Source organism: Passer montanus, unplaced genomic scaffold, assembly GCF_014805655.1.
Source record: "Passer montanus isolate IOZ18808 unplaced genomic scaffold, ASM1480565v1 scaffold10, whole genome shotgun sequence".
Taxonomy (NCBI): domain Eukaryota; kingdom Metazoa; phylum Chordata; class Aves; order Passeriformes; family Passeridae; genus Passer; species Passer montanus.
In genome coordinates, this window is record NW_024356505.1 from 13,689,964 (window position 1) to 13,713,060 (window position 23,097).

General features: G+C 37.6%; 1 protein-coding gene across 4 annotated transcripts in view; it reads right to left on the reverse strand.

Moving 5' to 3' along the window:
- Positions 1 to 23,097, reverse strand: part of ITGB8 (integrin subunit beta 8) — a 50,241-nt gene that overhangs the window by 25,428 nt on the left and 1,716 nt on the right. For 2 of the 4 annotated variants that reach the window (XM_039710715.1, XM_039710724.1), the window contains exons 1-5: positions 22,883 to 23,083; positions 8,093 to 8,178; positions 5,298 to 5,472; positions 2,530 to 2,776; positions 576 to 741 (exon numbers count right to left, since the gene is read on the reverse strand). In XM_039710715.1, the coding sequence (XP_039566649.1) occupies positions 576 to 741; positions 2,530 to 2,776; positions 5,298 to 5,472; positions 8,093 to 8,178; positions 22,883 to 23,012 (804 nt within the window). In that variant the 5' untranslated portion in view covers positions 23,013 to 23,083. Of the gene's footprint in view, positions 1 to 575; positions 742 to 2,529; positions 2,777 to 5,297; positions 5,473 to 8,092; positions 8,179 to 22,882; positions 23,084 to 23,097 lie in introns of those variants that run through there. The other 2 variants (XM_039710695.1, XM_039710706.1) reach the window with 1 other exon arrangement.

The following is a 23,097-nucleotide window of genomic DNA, read 5'->3' on the forward strand; positions in this document are numbered from 1 at the left end:
AATTTTATCAATACACAAAAGTTAATTTTTAGTTGATTTGTACTGTTTTAAAATTTGAAATTTTTAAAAGCTGAGAACATGGGAGTTATTCTGTTTTCCTTATCTACACAAGCAGTTATGTAAAACATCTCATTAAATTTTCAAGTTTTTAAGGAGAAGAAACGTCAAACGGTATGTCTTCATTGAGGAACACAAGCAGTGCTTTAATGATTTTTGAAACTAATTACATCATTGACTGAAATTAATACATGTATCTGTTCAAACAAGAAGCAGTTGCTTTCATCATCCATCCTAGCTGGTTAGGATGGTTAAAGCCAGAAATTGAAGATCCATAACCAATACCAAAACACGTTCCCTCATGCTCTCCTTTTTCAGTTTCAATTGGAAATTTATACTTAAGAGGGAAATAATGGAAAAGGAGGAAAAAAATCTTAGTATTATCAGGCATAGCACTAGCATTTTGAATTCAGAAACACTGACCACCAGTTTATCTCTCTCTCTATATATATGTATCTAGATATATAGTGCCTGAATTACTATTTCTTTACTCTTTTGCAAATAAGCTCCTTTCTTACCTGGCACACAGCTGCTTGGAGCATCGCATCGAAACCCCCTTCAGGTGTATCAATATTCCCAGAAATTTTTTGTTTATTCACTGCATTTCTGAATTCTGCTATATTGTCAGTCAGGGATAGCACATGAATATAACCATGAGGAGGCATACAATCTAAATTGTAATCACTGCACAAAAACAAAACAAATCAAAAGCCTTATTTTTCCTTTGAAGGAGATGAAAATATTGAATCCCCATTAACCCATAAAATCCTGGTATTAATGAAGATGTAGGTAGCACAGAATAAGAAACACTTCCAGTTCCAAAGAGAGCAATTCCATGTGAGACTAAGTTCAGTGAGAAGTAGATACAATTAACTACAAAAAATGTACATTATCTTGTATTTATGGAATTGTGTACATAATAACTTAGTTAATATGTTAACAGTATATATGTAGTTTTCATACAGAACAAAAAATGTAGCAAGAGGGATGGTATGATGTCAGGGAGTATATAAACCCTTTTGGAATATCTACAGTGTGGTACAACTTTGCTTTTCATTATCCCGAGAAAGGACTATCATACTGTAACAGCAAGAAATTTTAATAGGTTGCTACACAGGCTACTGAACTATAAAGAAATCTGAGTTCCTATATCCACTAGTGTTACATAACTGTACACAAAATTAATATTAATATTAATAATAATTACCTCATCAAAGAGATAAGAAAATCCATTTTCAGAAACATCATAGCAAATGATACTTTCTCACATTATGCATAAGGGAGATAGTCTGATTTTTATCGTAGGTAAGCTAGTGAAGCAGCACTTATACAGGTCATTGACCTGGGACCCATTCACAGCCGTGATTTATGGCACAAGTTGAACTGCTCATCCATTTCAGAGATGCTGGGCAGCTTTCAACTCTCTCAATTTCTACTGCATCCAGACTGTAACCTGCTCTCCTCCAAATCAAGGTACAGTCAAAGAAGAGAAACTGGCATTGAAAGGAGCAATACCTGTGCAGATGTCTCCTCTTAGGCAAAATAGATTGTGACCTAGAAATGCTAATCAATATCCACTCACTATATATGGATGGTCTAGATGATTGTTTTATCCATAGATAGTCACATCTCTAGAATGAATTCCTCTACTAGGTACCAATTCAACACTTACTGAAATCACAAAGGTTACTTAGGGACGTCATAGAACTTTGGATCATGTCCTCCCAGGAAAGGCAAACAAGAAAGTATGAAGAATTAATATTCACTTTTCCAACTACTATGATTTATACAGCTCTGAATTTGTTGTGTACATTCTTGTTCTCCAGGGGGTTTTGGAAGTGATCCCTCACTTTATATGTGTTGAACCCAAGGTATATAAGGCATGGCATGAACAAAGAAATGCAGGCCAGAACATATTTTGTATTTAAAAGAGGAGCCCCTTCACATTAGAACTGTAGAAGCAGATCAGAGAATCACTTATGTTCACTAAATGTGCTGAAAGAAACCACATCATGTTGACGCAAGTAGAATTTTCACGAAAGAGTGAATGAATACATGACCATACACTAGGAAGTACCTAGGTCAGAAAGTAAAAAACTTTATGATGAATCTAGGTATCATACCCAAAAAAAATGAAAAACACAACAGTTGAATGAAATACAAAACACAAATATTTAAAATGAAATACAAAACACAACCAAAGCAGCATGGGTTTTGGCTTATTTTGCTAAAGAAAATACAGCATATTTTCTTCTGATAGAGAAAGAGTTTTTCTGAAATAATTCACCAGGTGTTTCAGAAGTAATCACTGTAAAACAATTTTCAGCATTTTCTTAGGGACTTGTCAAAGAACCACGGTAAAAGGAAACAAAGATAAATTCTGAAGAATTTTAAAATAAATACGTATAATGCATATTTCTGTCATTAAATACACGTCTCAGTGCCACAGTAAATGTAAAAAAGACTACATACCTGCACTGGTTATGGATTCTACCTGGATGAATGCTAATATAGGGTGACACAGTTTTATCCACATAGGATCCAAATCCAAGTCGAAAATCAAGAGAAATATTCTCCATCTTTTTAGATAAAGCAAATCCAACGGAATTTAACTTTTCTATATTGTTGTGCATAGAGGCTGAGACATCAACTAAATAGTAAAGATCCACAGGGTATTTCTCTAAAGGACGAACTTTTAACATAAAGTTTGCTTCACTTCCTGATTAAAAAAAGAAACAAATATGTTTATTTACTATATTTGAATGGACATGCTTAAAAATACATTTATTTTTGTAGCAACCTCAGCACAAAGTTGTTTGTGTCAGCAAAGAGAAAAACAAACAAACAAGAAAATCTCCCATGAGTAAATGAAACCTTGAAGAAGCATTCAAAAATAAGCAATAAAGGTCTGTTTTAGAGAACATCTTGGGGTTTTTTTCTTGCAGGACCGCTGCGCAATTTATTGTAAAAATCTGACTTCTCCACATTTTGTTTTAAATTCATGGTTACGCAATCCCTTTGGCATTATAACAAAAAGCAGTTGTGGCTCACAAAGGACACAGATCTGCATACAAATTGGGGTCAGTCACTTCAAGGTTGTCACTTCAAAGTATGTAAATGTATCCTGGAAATAGTTTGTCATATGACAGAATCTAAAACTACATGCACACCACAAGGACAGCACAGCCTCAAAAATTCACATAAATAATGATACAAGTTAATCTCAAACTGCTTACAAAGATTTGATGAGAAAGCTCAGTGGGATCAAAAAAAAAATATATATATATATTTAAAATGTTTTAATAATAAAATAATTCCATCTTTTGGCATATACAAAACAGAATTCTTATTTCACGATTATAGATGCTAATGCTTTGGAAGCTGCCAACACAGTCCTCACATTCTTTCTTGTCTAATATTCTGCAATATCAGCAAAATGACTGAAGTGATTTGTATGGGCAAAGTAGGTACAGGAATGCACAGTTTCAAATCAGCCATCTTTTTATGTCATCCAAAGTGTGAGCTCACAGCAGAAATGAGTTTAGGATCTTCATGTAATAACTCGAGAATCTAATCCAGTATTGTGCGATGAAGATACAGCAAAGGACAGGAGGAAGGAAGATGTTACAGAAGAACTATGTAGGTTTTTAATAAAATCTATCAAAAGGTACATCCAGTATAGAGATCTGACTCAGAAAATTTAAATATGCAAAGTACTTTCTTCCAATGGTCTTTGAACATAATCCATCTGAAAATGTCAGGATTTGTCTGTATTAGGTCTTGCATGAGGAAAACAATTTCAGTGCACTGTAATTTATGTTTCTTCTTTGCCAATGTAAATTGAATTGTTTTGTAAATGACCCTTGCAGGTCTCCAGTTTGCATATAGTGAGATACTGAGTGCAGCCTTTATTTTTTCCCACATAAATACTAAATGATGAGTATATGTAAACAGTGACAAAATCCCCCAGTATCAAAACAAAAGCATCTTGTTCTGTATGATTATACTGTATCAAATGTCTGTTTTGAGGAAAATCTATAGTCGTATATCTGTGTGTTTCCCTGAGGTGGAAAATATAGGCAAGATATCTATCTATAAAAAGTTTTTCTTCTGGAGTCCTTGAAATTTCATTCTTCTGCCACCCTGATGCAAGAACTTGTACAAAGCATAAGGAACTCCAAACTTAATTTCATTATTTACTGGAAAAAAAGGTTAATGAAACCAAATTTGAGAAAGCTAACATTTTTTTCCTATGAATCTAATGTGCCTTTGGAAATAAATGTGATCACAGACGGTGCTTAGAGATAGGTCAGTTCCTGAAACCCTTTCTCAAAGCAGAGATGAGTCACTTCTTTGGAAGGAGACTGAGGAAAGGAGAAGTGCTGATGTTACCTTGATTGCTTTATTATTTTAAAGTGTGAAAACCAGAGATCCTTTGTGCTTTACACACATGCAGATCCCTCCTTTCCCCCTCGTAACTGACAAAAAATGATCATTTCTACAGTAAAGATCAGCAAAATACTTCTCCTAAATATTTAATGTTTTCCGGACAAAGATTGATCCCTCTCACATATTTCTTTCTACCATTATTCCTTGCAAAATAAATAAATTGAATTTTATTGAGTGAAGATAACCCTGCATCCCTTTATATCACCTTCACTTTTGCTTTTGGCTACAGCCTTTTTAGAGACAGAGAATGAACACTGATTTAGACTTGTGCTGAGGACAAGTGGAGATATAATAGTTATAAAAAAATTCAGGCAGTGAACACCTATGCCTTTTTCAGGAATGTAGTATTTTCTTATATTACAGTTTTGGTATTTTTCTAGTTGTCTAGTCAATGCACTTGAAAGTAAAGAAATAATTAAGAAGTTTATCAAATTATGAGTTTAGGGATTATAACTCTACTTTCAGAAGGAATGGTTTATACATATGTAAGGCAAAACTGTTAGTGTAAGTGGCTAAAGAATCAAGAAACCACAGAAGAAAACAGGAAAGACTACCTAAAACTCCCTTTCCACTTTTTTCTTGCATTATTCCAAACTGTGCTTGACAGAAATAATTCTTGGTGAAGACGATACTTGAATATAGGATACACACTCACAGTTCTCCTATACAATGCTACAGCATCATTCTTCCAAATCATTATTCCAGATGATTCTTCACAAAATATCTGTACTTAGAAGTATTGTTTTTATTTTAAATTTATTATAATATCAATGTGTTAGAGACGACCCAACCTGGACGCAGTTGGACTGAAACTTTTCCTGGTGTCACTTGTGTATTTGTTTCATGGTCACTAGGTATTGTGACATGAACCGTGGGGTTTTCAACCAAATCTGATTGGCAGCCTCTTTTCATTAAGTTGAAAACAGTGTCACAGCGTCCCTTCTGTGTTGTGCCAGCCATGAAATCCTGTTTAATAAGAAACAAAAAGTACAAAACAATCTGAGCTGAAAAAAACCCTGTGCTAAATTCAAAGGATGAAGAAAAACAAAATATTGGTCTTTGAAACAATAAAATATGCTACTATAATTGCATAAATTATAGAAAAAGTTCATGAAGCCATATGTTTTTAATGATGAAAATGATGCAATATTTAAATTAAAGTTAAATCTAATTGCACATTGACTCTTTTCTACACAGAAAATTTTAAAATGAGAAATAGGATCTTGCATAATCAGAACAAGTTGACTTTGGAGAAAAAGGAAATTACACACTGTTATTATGTCACTAAAAAAAGTTCTGTGCTATGCTATGAGCTCATTTTAGCAAGAAAACATCGGTCCCACAACATCAAAACAGGTTTTAGTTTTCAGAAGAAACCACTGGTAATGTTACTCAGGCTGATATTTAATAGGAACACCAGAGGTCAGCTCTAGATTTAGCCACCCTGAATTTGTCTATGCCACTACACAAAATCCAAAGACCTGCTAAACTACATCATTTCAATTCCTGGAAAGAGGAAACCATGTATAATTACAGGAGTGGACAGTTTAGGATGTCACCAACATAAAAAAGCCCTTGTAGATGCAGAAATGTGATTAGTAAAAGGATGATGTCAGAAGCAACCCATCCTTTTCTGCATTGAAAGAGAAAAGTTGTCAAAAATTGTGCCAAAATGATCCAATGCAAAATTCCTTCCTGACCACTAATCTGATGATTAATATAATTCTGAACATGCGGGGCAGGGGGGGGGGAAGAAAAAAAAGACAAGATCTTTTGTAGTCTTTCAAAGTATTGGTCCATCTGACTCAAAGCTGAAGACCAACAAAACAAAGGACAATCTCTGATCTTTCTGATGCAAATGGGGAAAATAAGCAATCTAAAATACAGCCAACTGTGTATTACATAATAAATAATCATCCAGACCCTGTAAAGACTAGAGAAAGCCGCTGGACAATGAAATATGACAGTTTTGTATCTTTTTTTTTCAAATTTCAAAGCTTCGTTTTGTAGTCTATCTCTGATATATTTTTTCTATAACCTTCCTCATTAAAAACATGAGAAACTAGTTTTTAAAGTTACTGCTATTTATATACTCTTTTTAGTGTATATTTTTCAAAAAGCTAGATTTTTAAATGTGTAAAGAATTTAGCTACTCTTGTCACCAGTAATGACTAATAGATTTGTAGTGTTTTCTGAGGTCCACAGTGTGTGGGTATAAATTCAAAGCATATCAAGACTTCCTCAGGACTGATTATCTTATTAAAAAGATTTTCCTCATGAAGCAGGCAGGCTAAGCTGCATTGCAATATTTCCATCTGCAATAATATGGGTTATGCTGTTCCATAACCATGGATAGTGTGTAGATGAGCCAGCTATCCAAGAGGGTTTGAGAAAGCCCTGGTGTCCATGAACAGCTCTCAGGATTGACTCAAGAAGTGAAGCAGGACAAGCAGAGCAGAAGTGAAACCAGCCAAGTCCATGTGCCTACTTAGAAGGGGACCTACTGCAGCTCCATAGCACTGCATGCTATGGAAATGCTGTTCTGTAATAAATGCAGATGGAGGAGGATAAAGCTTTGCCCTTTGTAAGACAGAACATGGGGCTTGAATAATGAACACTGTAATCCATTGTGCCATCTACACGTGCTAAGCTTCCTCTGGGAAAACAAGCCCTGCATGCCCTGCCCTGCATGCCTCTACCCATCCTTGCATTACTCAGCCTTTGTACCTTTGGCAGACTAAGTTAATGATTCCAAGACATAATATCTCAGATATTACCACTGCTTTACACTTATCTCTTCCAGATACACCCCAGGAACTTATCTACCTTCTCTGCTAACCTGAAAGCTACCACTGGTAATTTCCACATGAGCTTAAAGAGCATATGAGCTTGTGATTGCCAGTGATATTCTTCAAAAGCTTGCTCCTCTGAAGTGATTACTCAAAATCATGCTATCAACAGGGTTATGTGTTTTCTGTCAAACAAAACCAGAAATTCTCATATTCTTACAGTTTGCAAAGTAACAATAATTTCAGAATAATTCTTGCTACCTAAGATCTATCTTCTGTGCAAAGTCTCAGAACTGATAGTTTCCAGTGTCAAAATGAGAAAAGCATAATTTTTTCCATTTGTGATAGGATCGTAATACAATGTGAAGCTGAAGTCAACTCCACTGTTAGTACAATCTTTTACTAAATGCAGTAGACATATATGTATAGACTTGTTTTCATATATGATAAGGACTTAATATAAAGTACTGATAAGTAATTTTGCTTTCAAAGCCAAAAACTGTTAAAATCTCGAAGCTACTGTAAGTCTGCCAAAGCTGTCTACAGACCAGATGGAATGCATTAAGAAGGTCTCACTTTATTTAAAATTACTGCAATTTTCCAAATAAAAGATTGCATTTTCTCTTTTGGAAACAAAATGTATTTCACATGATTTCTCAGGTTCTGTCTCTAGGGGTCATTTAAAGATTTTCTTGCTATTTCTCACTATAATTTTCCCAGTTTAAAGGTCTTTATCTTTATAAAGATCAGAAAGAGCTAAAACATAAAGTCAAATGTAATTAAGCAAAATGCCATACCTCTTGAGCACACCATCCACACTCTGGACCCAAAGCAAGACACTTTGTGCATGTTACTGCATTTGAAGTGGCACATCTGTTTTCCGCTGCAATGAAATACAAACCCAAACATTCATGATTTATGATGATATGTGAAATTGTAAAATACCTAATTTTAAACCAAGATTTCAAAAATTACTTCTCCAGATTAAGAGTGATGACAATATATTAAAACAGAAGTAAAACAGAACAAAGGCACTGTGGCAAGGGAACACAATTTTCTTTTCTCTACAATCTAGAACTATATGCACAAATTGAATAAACTCCATTCACAATTCACAAGGCCAAATGTTTAAGATCCTGATTTAGAATAATTTTGAAGTGCAAGTTTATCTTTGGCATGTATCTTGCTGATTTACTGCCTAACAGAAAAGAATTTACTAGGTAGCTTATCATTTCACAGACATTTTCCCTTTAAGTCATTTACACTTGACTGAATTATTCATTATTCACTCCTCATGAAACCCAAAGTATTTTCTCACCTTCTATAAATATTCCCCCTCTGCATATTCATTTTTGCAATGAATAGTTTCCCAGAAGAGGAAGATTTTCTTTTCCAGAAGCAAATAGAAATGAATCCAACACTACATGTGTCGCAGATTGAAGACACATCATTCTGTACCAACAATTGCAAAAATTGTGCCTGCTTACATGTCTACCAGCGAAGTCCTTTATATCCTTCTGACATCTTTGCTTTATAGATTATTGCTTAAGTTACTACTCTCTCCTATGAAACTTTGGCAGTTGGTATTGAGAAGAGTCTTTTCAAGGGACTTGGTCAGCTCGGCTTGAATGCCAGCATTAGTGTATCCTTTCAGCATGTTGAGCACGAGCCGCTTGCAGACCAGTGCACCTCTTAACAAGACAGAAGTCACCTTCTAGGAGTTATATGGAGGGCACAAAATGCACAGCTCAGTAGTAACACTGCTTTGTGGCACGTTCAGCATGCCATATTAGAAAATATAAAGGGAACAAAAGAAATTTAATTTCTGCATACAAAAAAAGGCTACATATGTTAATTGGTTCATTGTGATAGTGTGCATCATTACACCAAAACAGTTTGATGAAAGCTTTGGTTTTCATCTAAAGTTTTGGTGACGTGCACTGTCTCAGATTATTTCTTTCCAACCTGCAATAATAATGCAAACCATCTTTCTTTTTAGGTAATGAGACAAACTTCTCACAGTGGATGGCTGTATTAGGAAAATATGTAAAAAAAAACCTTTTTAAAAATATTTATTTTGCTGATTTCAGCTATGGATTCTAAGATGAGATCCTGTATCATATAAACAGCTAGTTCTCAAGAGGTCACTCTGAACGATGGCTGATGCAAGGCACTAATCACAGTTTGCATGTTGTTACTATTGCCAACAACACATAGACCAGTATTAACAAGCCTAGTGCACCACAATTGCAGCATTACACTGATAATGTGTAGATTAGTGGCAATTTAATTAATTTCAAAGGTCAGACCGATATTTTTATTTCATACCAACTGCTGCTGACAATTTTTGCCATGAAGGCAATGTGAGAAAAAAAAGCATAAATGAAAATGAGAGCTACAGGTATGATATAAACAGTAAGTTGAAAAGCAGCCTGGGAAGGTGTTGGAATGCAGAGAAAAGTGATTAAAGGGTGGGAGAGGTTGGTAGGGGTAAATAAATGAGGAGTTGCTAAGGAGAAAGAAAAGAACAAAATAAAATCTGAAGGTTTTGTTTGCTTTTTGTTATAAAAACAAGCACAGCAAGTTTTACTTGGATGTGAAATAAGAGCAAGCTCATTCAGCACTAACACAATAAAACTTTTTTGTAATTATAAGAAGATAGCAACTGCACTTTATGCAGTTCTAGTTCTGCACTCTGAAAGAGCAGTCCTAGAGGCCACAGCAAATCTTACTACATACTGCAGGAGAGGGAAATAAGTATGAAGATTTTGGGTAGGTACTGACATGCACAGAGTTGTAGACTTTGCCACAGATCCCTTTCTAGACAGTATTCATAAAGTGCAAAGACTCAGAATGGAAAGTTGTTGAAGGAGTAAAAATAAAAGGAATGTAATTTTTCTTGGCAAACAAACACCCCTCCCATCTTCAACTGGGTATCAAAGACAGCAGAGATGAAAGGCATTACAAGAAAAAAAGAATGATAAATTCAGTAAAAGTGTCAAAGGACAAGGAAAAAAGTAAGTTGCTGATCTGCGGCGTAATAGTAGTTTTAAGACCACCATAGCAAAATAGGGAGAAAATTACATGAACTTTGAAGTTACCCATTCAAGTTAAAATTCATTTTAAGAGACAGAGCTGTTCTGTTAAGAATAGCTGACATGAAAAAATGAGAAACCTGTGTTTCTATCTATTCAGATAAGGAATAAAGAAGATTAATTCCTACTCATTGCAATCAGTAAACCAAGTAAACCAAATAGTAAGTATGGCCTAATTAATTTCCTACAATAATATCTGAGACTCCTTTCTTAAGACATATAATCCTATCTGCAAAACACATAATTTAAATGCCATTGACCATATAACAAAATACTAACACCTTTTTTTAATATGCACTTGCTAGAAAAAACAACAGTATGTGTCTATATGCCATTTTCCAGATGCATTGGAAAACTGACTGAAAAATAACTGTCCCAATTTTTTTTTTTCTGTATGGTTAGTTTATTGAATCTATTGAAACTTGATTTAGTTTATTAATACAGCCTGTCTAGTAAAACACAGGGGGGGTCTGTGTGCCTTTACAGACTGCTAAGTCAGAAAAAATATCTTAAAATCCAGTTTCAGTGTGATCACAGCAAATAAAACATTTTAACAAATGGGATATACAGTACTTCTGGATGCAAAACTCTTTGCTGATAACTCTACAGTCTCAAGAGCTCAATTTTCACAACATGAAGTCACAGATTGGCAATAGAGAAGCTTGGTACCATTGGAACAAAAGTTTGAAATTTTGTGTTTTTAATAAAGAGAAACTTGAAAAAGTTGAATTAATTTCTTTATTTATTATTCTGTCTACATCACTACTCTGGTTCCCAAGTAGAGTCCATTTCAACACAGTAACATTTATGGACATGCTTTCATTCATCAAATATTTATTATTTAGTTGTAAACCTACTCTAAAACCATAACTGTTGAATATAAACTTTTCAGTTGCTTTAAAAAATCATGGTAAAGTAAGAAATATTTTTTTATGAGTTGACTTAAAAAAGAACTGAGATTTTTCCTGCCACTTCACCAAAAACAGAGTCCAGACAAGACTGAGTTACTGTTCAGCCAAAGCTAAGGGCTAGTTTCTACTGGCTTAGTTTGAACTGATGTATGCCAAAAGGTATTTTCGAGAAGGGCCAAATTCTGTGCTGGGAACTGCACAGGCATATGCATATAATAAAAAGTGCATCAGGTTAAACTACACTTTTCCAGCCTACTCCACAAAATTACAACCATGCTCCAACAACTGCAGCTATTTACAGTGATCACAGGTGTGGCAAGCCTAAACTCTCTGCAACAAGAGGGATCAAGGCAAGACAAATATCCTATATGTTATAATTATATCCTGCCTCCTTATTATGAAAATAACCTTATCATAATCAGGGTATTTATCTCAAAGATGAAATAGCAATAAAGCACTCTGGCGTCTCAGAGGGGATGTTAAACAGGTTTTCAAACAGACAGCACTTTGTTCAAGTACAGTCAAGAATTTGGATTTGTATCAGCTTCACAGTTGGTACACGCTTGTGCTGGTTTTGGAGGGTGTACCAGCTGCTTTCTTAAAAGACAAAGCCAAAATATAGCTTGCAGCTTATACTCCCTGATCATGGCCCCCACACTGGTGAACACTCATTAAGGCAAGCAGATAGGAAAATATCCAGCTTCCACGGAGCTGTTTTTCCTTCAATTGTGCACCTAATCTCGTTCTAGGGCAGCCATCAGCCAGGCTATCCCTCTGCACAGATAATGAATGAGGCCTTCACTAACTTGTGTGTAGCCTAATTTATGAGGAAAGCTGCAGCTTTTATGCAGTATACTGCAGTTACCTTCACCTTTCTGTCTTCAGAGCAGAGCAATACGATCCTGCAGAGGGGACAGACAGTGGCAGTCCCACCTAACACATGGCTTCCCCATTCACTCTGGCTGAGCGTGCAGGTACAGTGAAAAGCATTATAAAAATGCTACAGAGGAGGGATTATTTTTCCATGATTATTATGTCGGACAGTTACTTGCTCAGATTACAGGAAAAAAAATGAGTGTGTGTGCTTTAACTGCCAATCCTAAAACCCAGTCCTGGAATTAGGGATTTTCCCCTCTTTTTTCCAAACAAGAAATAACTCTCTCTGCCTTTTGCGCCATGCCTTAAAAACACATTATGTCATCACCAGATTTTCCAATAAGATTACAAAGTATACCTCAAAATCAGCTTTAAGAGGTACTCAACCTTGCCCACGAAAGGAGATTCCAACTTGAATATTGTACACTTTTTATGCTTTATAATAAAATTCTAAGATCACTTGAGAAGAATACCAAACAACTTTTCTTTCCTCCCATTTTTTTCTATTTCATATGGGATTTGTTAATTTGTTTCACTTCATCATTAACTTTTGGGCATTTTAGTTTCATTATTCAGACAGAAAGAAGCTAAGCTGCACACTGACTTGAAAATGTTTTTGCCAGCAACAAAAGAAGCAGTAAACTAAAACTCTGTATGGCAGAGACATGTTTTTACTAAGAAAATAAAGATATGTAAAAGAAAGGTGCAAAACACTATTAAATTCTGAGCTCTCAAAAAATTCTTCTGTAAACCTGGCACGTGAGTAAAAACACCTTTCCAAACAAACAAACGAGATAAAAAACCCTCCAAACCAAACGAATCAACTTTTACAGTGCTCCTAATAGGAAAAATGGAACTGGAAGAGATAAACCACAATGTGGTTACAGAAATGGTAAGAGGCAGAGGTGAGAATAGAGTAAGAAGTCTTTGCACATCTAAATAAATTCAGAAAAGAATCACTAGTGAACAAGACCTGATAATTGATAGGGACTTTCAATTCCGACTCTGCCAATATACCACCCCCCAAAGATTTGGGGTTCCCAAATTAATCTGCATTACCTATGAAGACAGTACCTTTTAAACATGAGGGTCATTAGTTACAGCTACACATGTGATTTAAAAAGGCATTAAAATGCAAAGCAATGCAGAAGTCTGCCATGCCTGGGTTTGTGCTTTTGCAAAGCACGCAGGAAAAAGCACCAAGATCTTCCTTTTTTGCACATTGTGCAATGTTTGGGTGACACCACTGGAGAGAGATGACACTGGCTTTCAGCTGAACAGCACAGACAAAAGGGAGGACACCTCTGTCAACACGGCATTGGGAAAGCGCTGGCAGAAAACAACAGTCATAGCTGATGCTGGAGGATAGAAAAGCTTTGTAAGTCTGCTCTGTAAAGGTACATAAACATGGAGTTCCCAAAAAGTATATGGACACTTCTGTAATTAGAGAAGGATATTCATATTAGGCTCTGAGCCATTTATATAAGGCTCAATAGGGGAAGTGCCGGGTTCAGCATTTCAGTCAGAGCAACCCCATGTGGCACTACAGCCTGGGGGGAAAAGGGGCTGGAAGGCTGCTAGTTAAAAAGACATTGAGGTTCTGGAGCATGCACAGAGAAGGGCAAGGGAACCGGGGAAGGGTCTGGCACAAGTCTTATGAGGAGCAGCTGAGGGAGCTGGAGTGATTTAGTCTATAGAAATGGAGGCTGGGGCGCTTATTACACTCTACAATTACCTGAAAAGGACGTTGCAGCAAGGAGGAGGTTGGCCTCTTCTCCCAGCTAACAAGCAATAAGACAAAAGGAAATGACCTCAAGTTGTGCCAGGGAAGGTTTAGATTGGATATGAGGAAAAATATCTTCACTGAAAGGGCTGTCAAGCCTTGGAACAGGCTGCCCAGGGAAGCAGTAGAGTCACTATCCCCTGGAGGTATTTAAAAGACACGTAGATGTGATGCTGAGGTACATGTTTTAGTGGTGAGCTTGTGCTGGGTTAATGGTTGAGAATCTTAAGGGTCTTTTCCCACCAAAATGATGCTATGATTCAAGGAGATACTCCTGACATCCTCTGAGCCTACCTGTGTCTTTCTTATCCCCATCTCTCAGAAAAGTTCCGTACTCACATGAAGGTTGCACATTATTCAAGGTGAAGATTTGGGGAACATAAGCCTCAGACAGATGCATAGCAACCTAAGTTTTTCATGCATATATAGCAATTTTGAAGATTTTTTTTTCAGAAAGATGTATATAACAGCATTTTTGAAAAGGTATTACCCATAGTATCTACTGGTATCACAGTTAGGACTCAAAGCACAACATTCAAACCACAGCCCCAGACATGGCCTTGACTATGAGAGACAGAGCTATTGACTACTCCAGTCTGACTTTGTTCCCAAGCCACAATACAGAATGAAAACAAGCAATGCAACCTTGAAATTTTTCACAACACAATTTTTGTTTCTTGGCCAACTTTACTTGTACCCTCTCCTTTCTATGAAACTTCCTGCCTTTCTGGGAGATGGTTACATTTTGTTGATGCAATTCATGCCTGCAAACAATGAGTCAAAGACTACTTGGCTTCAGAAACTAACCTATCCTGTATCTTGCAAATAAAAACATACAGGAAAATTTACTAGGATTATATCATTAGAACAAACTAATTTCCCACAGTCATAAAAGCTAATGCTTCTACTGCACAAGTTCGATGGTCCTGTTTGCACAGCTTTACACCAATAAAAATGCAAAGCATATGGAACCAGAGAGCTTAGAATGTAGTTTGGTTTTTGGTTTTTTTTTTAATCTCTTGATTTCAAGGAAACCTCAAGATGTGTGGAGTTGTGTTAGTTCTTTTTTCCTAGGATGGAACATGGGCACAGGAGTCATTGTACTCCAGTCATCTACAGCTGCTAGAAGTTTCCTTGGAGTTGATCAGCTTGAATACAGTCAGGCTGCTTCAGCAAAGCCTTGAATGGCTACTGCCATATATCATTGCTAATTTAATTTCTTTTGTATTAGTAAGCACTGTTAGCAGGTAGCCCATCAGCAGCCCAGAACAGTCGGTACTTTCCGGTGTATTCTATAAACTTTTACCTAACTAGGAGGTCATGATGGTTATAAAGGTAGATAAAAATGACTATTTTCTGCCTGCTTAAGAAGATCAACCTCGAATAAAAGACAAGCCTAAGCTTTATATTCCATCATTTTCTATAGCTCTACCTCCTCAAACCAGGCCTTAAACCCCAATTGTTTCTCTAAAGTACCCTTTTATCGCATTTCTAATCATCACCAGATTGCTGCTTTCTGCGCTATAGGAGCATGACCTCATCCTGGCACCGACTCTAAATTCACATACCCAGCAGCAGGGCAGAGGACGGCAACTGCTAAGAATAGCTCAGGGCTACTTCTTCCCACACAGTGTCACCAAAGACAACCTGATAGATTCTTAGTCCATAGCAATGAAAACAGCTTACTTCATTATCTTTTATCTGCATACATGGTGGTTTGGAACAAAGCTACTCTGCATTTTAGATCAAAATTCCCAAAGCTGACAACCTAGGGGAACAAGTCCCTCAGTTCTGAACAAAAAATGAGAAAATGAATTGTGCTTTTACAGATTTTCCTGAAACAAACCAAAAGCTGTGCACGTGTGGATTAGGGAGACAGGTCATTGAACATACATAGTTTATACCCTCCATGAGAAAACCTCAAGAATATTAAACAAAAGCTAAGACTGGTATCAGAGAGGATAACCACCACTCTCTAAGGACTTGTATGTAGTCCACAAGACTGGGAGGAGCTCTCGAATAATTAAGAGGGCTATTTAAACAATGCTACTGTTTTCTAGAATACCAAGTGTTTGGTATTTGTTATTTCAATAATTTGCTTTTCAATAAGATTTTCAATCTCCAAAGATAGTTATTGTCCCTGAGACAAATTGGTAAAAAACTTTCTGGGATTTTTTTCGTAATTAGAAACCTCAAAACCCAACCCACCTGTCTAGGAACAGACACTGGCCAGCCTCTATTCCAGGTTTAGCCTGTTAAATTTTTATAATTCAGGGGCAAAGATTACACAAAACATGACAGTGGGCTATAAAATATGCAGACTCACATACTAACTATAAGTAAACTACAGGTGCACACAGACTGTTTGAATGCAAGCTTTTCCTTTTGCTCTTTCAAGGAAGTATGCACATATGTGTAGGGTCTGCAGGTGCAGACCTTAAATACTCTCTAAGGGACAGACTTCAAACGTGCAAATTCTAGGCTTTAAACAGGTAGTGGTTTATTTAATGTTCTGAAGTAATGCCACAACATTTTTAACAGCAAAATGCACTCCAACAATTTTGCTTAGATTGGAAGAGCTTGCTTGCTGATGTCATTAGTTTTATTTAGTTACTTTGTGCCATTTGTGCCATTGTGTAAGTTGTTACAAGTTTTCTTATTTCCTAGTAGTCTTTTTTGAATAAAGAGATAGGAACTTGATTGTTTCCAGGAAGAAGCTCCCATCTGAGAGAAGCAAGTTGTCCTCAACACAGTACTAACCCATTCCACCCTGCAGAGCTAAGATGGGAATAAATTGTACTCTCAAGAATAGAACAAATAGAATTCTCTTTGCCTAATTCCCTTGAACATCGAGAAGGAACAGAATTTATTTTGGAAAGGGCAGCTACTGGTTTAATCAGACTTGGACTACTTTCGTGATGCCACCATTCATCATGCAGCTGTATTCATAACACTGCTACAACTGCAAAACACCAAAAATACTAAAGTCTTCAATATCTGAACCCAATGAACTACTGCTGCTAACAATCTAACTCCCAAATCAGTGGGCAGAGAAGAGGCCTCAAGTACAACGAAAATCAAACATCCACTAACATCATTCAACCTGCCTAAAGCTACAGAATTTTCTTTCTCCAATAATCATAGTTAAAATATTTGTCTCAGCATCTTTCGATGACCATAAATACTTCAGACTCATTATTATTGTCACCATGGGTAAATACCAAGAAGTTACCACAGGCATATGAGAATGAAGTCATGGGAAGCGGAGAAACATATAAAGAAAAAAGTCAATTATGAGCTTTGCAAAGTTTTCAATTTAGGCCAATTTAGCCTCAGCTAGAATTTGCTTTTTTGGCAGCTTTCTAATGCTGTAAATTCTGATCATCCTGAAACACTTACATTTTGCTCAAGGGGTTATTCTTGTTCTGCCACCAGAACAAGGGGGAATCCTGAATGGCTGGCAAGAAGCTTACTTTTCTTCTTGGAGAAAGGTTCCATTACAGTGTACAGTGAACTAACTCATTAGAGCCCCACTTCCTTCTCAAAAGTTAAACTAAATAGCCCAAGTCCATTTATGTAAACTGCCAAAAGGAAAAAAATTAATGAAGTTCAAGTACTTAGAAAAGAATAACAGACCATATCCTACTTTGTCCATCAAAAAATTATGTTTGCTGAAGCAGATGAGAAAGAATTATTACAACTTTCCACTGGTTAGACAGAAGACAGCAATTAGTAGGAGAGATACAGGAACTTAGAAAACAAGATTTCGCTGAAAAGGAGGATGCAAGTAGAATGAGAAGCATCGAGGCCTTAGAATTTTATTAAAAAAACCCCCAAAACACAGAAAGTTTATTAACAAAATGTAAACTACATCCTTCTCCAGTTTTCTGTTTTGAGTGAATTCATCATGAGAAGTCAAATTTATACCAAGATATCTGGATTACCAGTTACAGTAAAAGTTCTAAATAGTTCACATATATAAGTTCTGAAAATATAACATATGACTTTAATGCCATTTATATATTTTAAGAACACTAAGCAAACTTTAAAGGCCAGAACACCAAGCTATTCCACTTGTTCTTCTTACCCTGACAGAAGTCATTAAATCCCAGTCACTGCCTTAGATACACCCATCCTGATCTAAGAAGGTACACTTTTTGGTATTGTTTTTAAAATATATATTGTTGAAAAAAAAATCATGTAACATAGATTTAATTTATACATTAAGGTTAATGTTTCTTACATCAGATCTATTCACAGAATCATAGGAGAGAATCAGAGTAATTTAGGTTGGAAAGGACTGCTAAGGTCACGTACACCAGCGCTTAACCCAATACTGCCAAGTCCACCACTAATACTGTACATTGATATATATTTACATTAAAAGCCTGAACTTATATGCATCTGTCTGAGCCTTCTGTTCTTCGAGCTTTTGTCCTGAATGATTCCACCTTCATATAAGTGGGGGAACTTTTCAGAGATGAGGATAAGAAAGGCACATGTAGGCTCAGGAGTACCTCCTTGAATCATAGCATCATTTAGGCTGGAAAAGATCCTTTAAATCCTCTGGTCCAACTGTTATTAAAAAGTCCTAATAAATATCAGCAGCCCATGTCAACTTACACAATTTGCAAATAAAATATCTTCCATTTTGCTTCTCTTATGGTAATTAGTAATTAGTTCTAATTGTCCAAAACTCAAGACCAAACATGGACAAGTCATCAATAGGGATTTGAAAAATATTACCAGCATTTAAGTGCTCTGTAAAGTTCAAGGAAAGTTATAATCTGACATCTTAATAGCCACTTGTGGAATGGGGGTCATTTAATGAAGATTTTCTTTAGCTTCCATGAAGTTCACATTCTTACATCTTTCCGATGGTCTGGAGAAGTAAATTAGATTGTATGGAAAATCAAATTTATTCATTTAGTCCTCTTGACTAATGGGGTCTAATTTTTGCTTTCTCAGTTGTTGCAGTTCCAGTCCTTGAAAATTTAAAGGCCCAAGAAGAAGCAACTTCCTCTTCAAACTGTAGAGTATTTCTGATGCATGCAATCTTCAGACTGCCTTGACAACTTTCCTCAGCAACAGCATATCCAAAATAACAGAGGCAACCTTTCCAGAGCATCATGAGTACGGTTATTGCTCTTCTAGCTCATAAACTGCCCCTCTCATCTCTTTTCCCAGCCTCATCCCAAACACCTGTAGCATGCAAATATTGTAAACACTACACATGCAACTATGAGTTTCATTCAACTTGTAAAAACCATAAAAAAAAATAAAATCTTACCACATAAGCCCCCGAAGAGACATGAAATTGCAACACATTATGAGAAGTGTACAATTTGCAAAGCAAATGTATGCATGTTATTGGCAAAATATGCTCCTTGAGCAATGCACACATGAACAAACCTCTCTCTCACTATTCCTCAGAACTGCAACTGACAGCCCTCTCAAACACCCAGTTTGTTTTTCCCCAAAGGCTGGTTCCCAAAGGTTCCCAAAAGGTTGGCTTTCCCAAAGATGGCCCATTAGCCCTAGGGAGCAGATCACCCACGCAGACTCAGGAAATGAAAAATGGGTTTTCTCTTTTTCTTGGATTGTTTTAAGCCTCAGGAAAAGCTGAACAGGCTCAGTGTTGGGTATTCCATACAACTCAGCTTCTTCCACTGAGTCTCATTAGAAAATGGGCCGCATGGGTACACGAGAGAATTAACAGACAAACACCAATTAAAGCTATCACGACGAATCTTTTATTTCAGACTTTTTTGTGCGCTTGTGTGTGTGTCATGGGACATTTCCTGATCACCTCTCTTCAAAAACTTCCATGGGTAGTTTGAATAGCTTTTCTTACTCCTTTGAGAAGTAACACGAGTAATGGTCTATAAAACTTTCTTACTAGAGGGATCACATGGAAATCTGATGTGACAAGACTGGTGAAGCACCAAAGACCTTGATGGGAGAAAATTAAGGAATCAAAAGTCATGCTATTGGCATAAATCAATTAACAACTGACCCTTTCATGATAACAGAATAACAGATCCCCCACTTTCCCCAGTGGTCTTTCCAAATGACACTCTCAAGAAGACTGAAAATACAAACTTTTAAAGTTGGTATTTAAAGAGACCTGTCAATCACAACTATCTAAGAGAATTGCTGTGTGACTGTTCTCCAACTTTTAATCCAGAGATAAAGATTTTCGTTCTATCCCATCCCTGCTTGCACATCACAAGTACACTCTGTTTACTTGAGCTTCACAGAGGAAAAACTCGTTGGGTATTTTGGAAAGCACCAAATACCTTAGTTTTCAGATTTTAATATTAATTATAACTGGTTTTGGGACACTGCGGAGATTTGAACCAATGTCATCTATTAACCCTGACCAATCAGTCATTCTTCAGTTCTTAAGCCCCACATAACCTATGTGCTTATACAGCAGTTAAAAAATAAATTTCAGCAGTTGGGTTCTGAACAACGCAAGAGTACTGTCTTCACTGAAGTGAGCACTCACTGAACTGGTTAGCACAATGCATACGCATGCTTTTGCTGTAGAATCCTGCTTTTATTCTATTCACTGGTTTACACCTTTAGGAGCTAGTCAGGTTTAATATTCAAACACAAATGTAGGGATCTGTAGAAATCCCTACAGAACTAGCTTGATTCTTATGTCAGGTATTTGTTATAATTGGCTTACTGAACTGCAAATTTCCTTTTGGTGAGACTTATTGAACAAGGGACTCTTTGTAGAAGGCAGCAACACTACTCTTTTTATCTGAGCTTACAGGACCTGTAATTTGGGAATTGCAAATTTACAGCGTTGTGAGATTTCTTTTTGCACTCCTTATAACTTCAAACCCTGAGCCAAATTCCACTTTTACTTATCCCCGAGCAGTGACTCACATCTCAAACTGCAGTTTGCAGAACAAATACCTCAGGTAGCATCAAACTCCCAATTTTTCAATTGTAAGTATGGCTAAGTATGAAATAAGAATGAAATACATTTGAGTTCCATGTACATTTCATATTAATTCCAGTCTCTTTTAGAACTGGAGATTCAGTGCAACAGATACGCAGGTTCTGCCAACTCTGCACATAAATAAAGTGGATTTGCTGATGGCACAGGAACAGCACAATGCTTTTCTCCATGCCCAGCACTGTTGCTGCAGAAGCAAAGAGGAGTGGCGGCTTGAACAAAGCCATGCTGCCAAATATCTGTACATGGAGCTGCTGCCCAGTCTCTCTCAAAGCAGCGTGCAGACATTCAAAGAATCCAGGTGGTGCTGTACTGGCTATCACAGCCAAATGTAAAAATCACAAATCACATTAATAATAACAAAAAATTTCACGTGTTCATTCACAGAAAAACAAAACAAAACACTCTTCTTGCTTCAACTGCGGCTGTAGCCTGTAAAGTGATTATGTATGAAGGAAAGAATTCAGTGTGCCTTTCAGCTTTCATGAATTAGCAGAGGTTTCAAATGAAAAGGAAAAAACAAGGTCTATGTGAGTTACAGTCCGCCCAATCTGAGAGCTGTTGTCACAATAACCCATGACGCACTGCCCATATATATTTTCACTATGAAGCACAACAAAGACAGCAAGCATCCTTTGGCATACAAAAGCCCCATGCACAACCTCTCCTGTGGCATTCTCTTCTGATGCATTATTTGCACTAGTGTGTACCCAGGAAATACACTCATGAGCAAAAACAACACTGCATTCAGGCACAGAACCATCCTCTTCATAAAGTTTCAATTAGCCTTTCAACTCAATTGCACTGCATAAAAAAAAAAATCTGGGATACTACATACAAGATGTCATGTTTCATAAGAAATTTAATAATATATTTTATTTTTTCCTATTGACATTTGGTTTGGTTCTGAATTCTAAGTATGAAGCCAAAAAAGTAAAAAAAAATATCCTATGAAAGTTAACAAATTATTCCATTGTTTTTAATAGCACTGGGCAAATCCTACTGAATTAGGCATGAATTTGTCACATATGCAATAAAGAACTTAAGACTAATACATTGTTCCCATTGTAAATCTTAGTTTCAGAGGTTACATGTTAACATTTTAAATCAGCTCCAGGCTTAAACTGGGAAATACCAATTATTCCACAAGCAGAAAAAAAATACAGAAAGATAATTGACAACCAGATCTGCTTTTATGATCACTGCTAGCTAAATACGATCCTTTATGAAACACCTGACTAACCTGCTTGCTCTGCCAGCTGCTGCACTATCTAAGGTACGTTTGCACAAACTCCCCTCAGCCTGCACACACTAAAACAGATGCTGGGGACTTTGGGAAGCAATTCCACAACGCGAGGGGTTATCCACATCTAGCAGAGCCTTTTTCAGCCGAAAAGCATAGCTCCCGGGGAACTGTCAACATGCACGTTATCCCAAGGTAAACAGAAGACAATCTTCTCGTAGCTCTATCCCTATTTAACCCTGCCACTGCATGCCATATAAACGACGTAAAACAGAGTGTCACCATCCCCAAGAACTGTCCATCCCTAGCTCGGCTCCCCTCCGCGTGCCGCTTCGCGGAGTGTGGCGGAGGGAGGGTGCACTCCAGGACCCGCAGCACCCTGCGATAGTCCCGCCGGCTCCCCGGGACCTGCCACGGCTCCCTGAAGGCGGGACGCCCCCGGCGTGGGCAGTTAAATCACGGGCTGGCCCTGGCGGTGTGAGGCTCGGACAGGAGCCGCTCCAGCCCGGCTCTCCCAGCAGGTACCGTCCGCCCGGCCGGCGAGTGCCTGCGGCGCCGGGCGGTCCCAGCTGTCAGCGCTGTGTCCCAGGGCAGCCGCCGGGCCCAGGCAGCCCCTCGCCCCCGCACGACCCCGCGCCAGAACCAAACCCAGCCACAGCCCCAGCCAGCCGGGGCACAGCGAGCAGCCCCAGGCTCGGACACTTACAGCGCTGGCAGAGTCCCGGCACGGCCGCCAGCAGCCGGGCCGCCCCGAGGAAGGTTCCGGGGCCGCGCTGGCACCTGGGCACGGAGACGATCCCCGCGGTGAGGCACGCCAGCAGCGGCACCCACATCATGCGCCGCGGCCGGCACTGCTCCCGCTCCCTCGCCCTCTTCTCGGGGCCGCGTCTCGGCGCCGCGGCGCGCTCAGTCCCGGCCCCC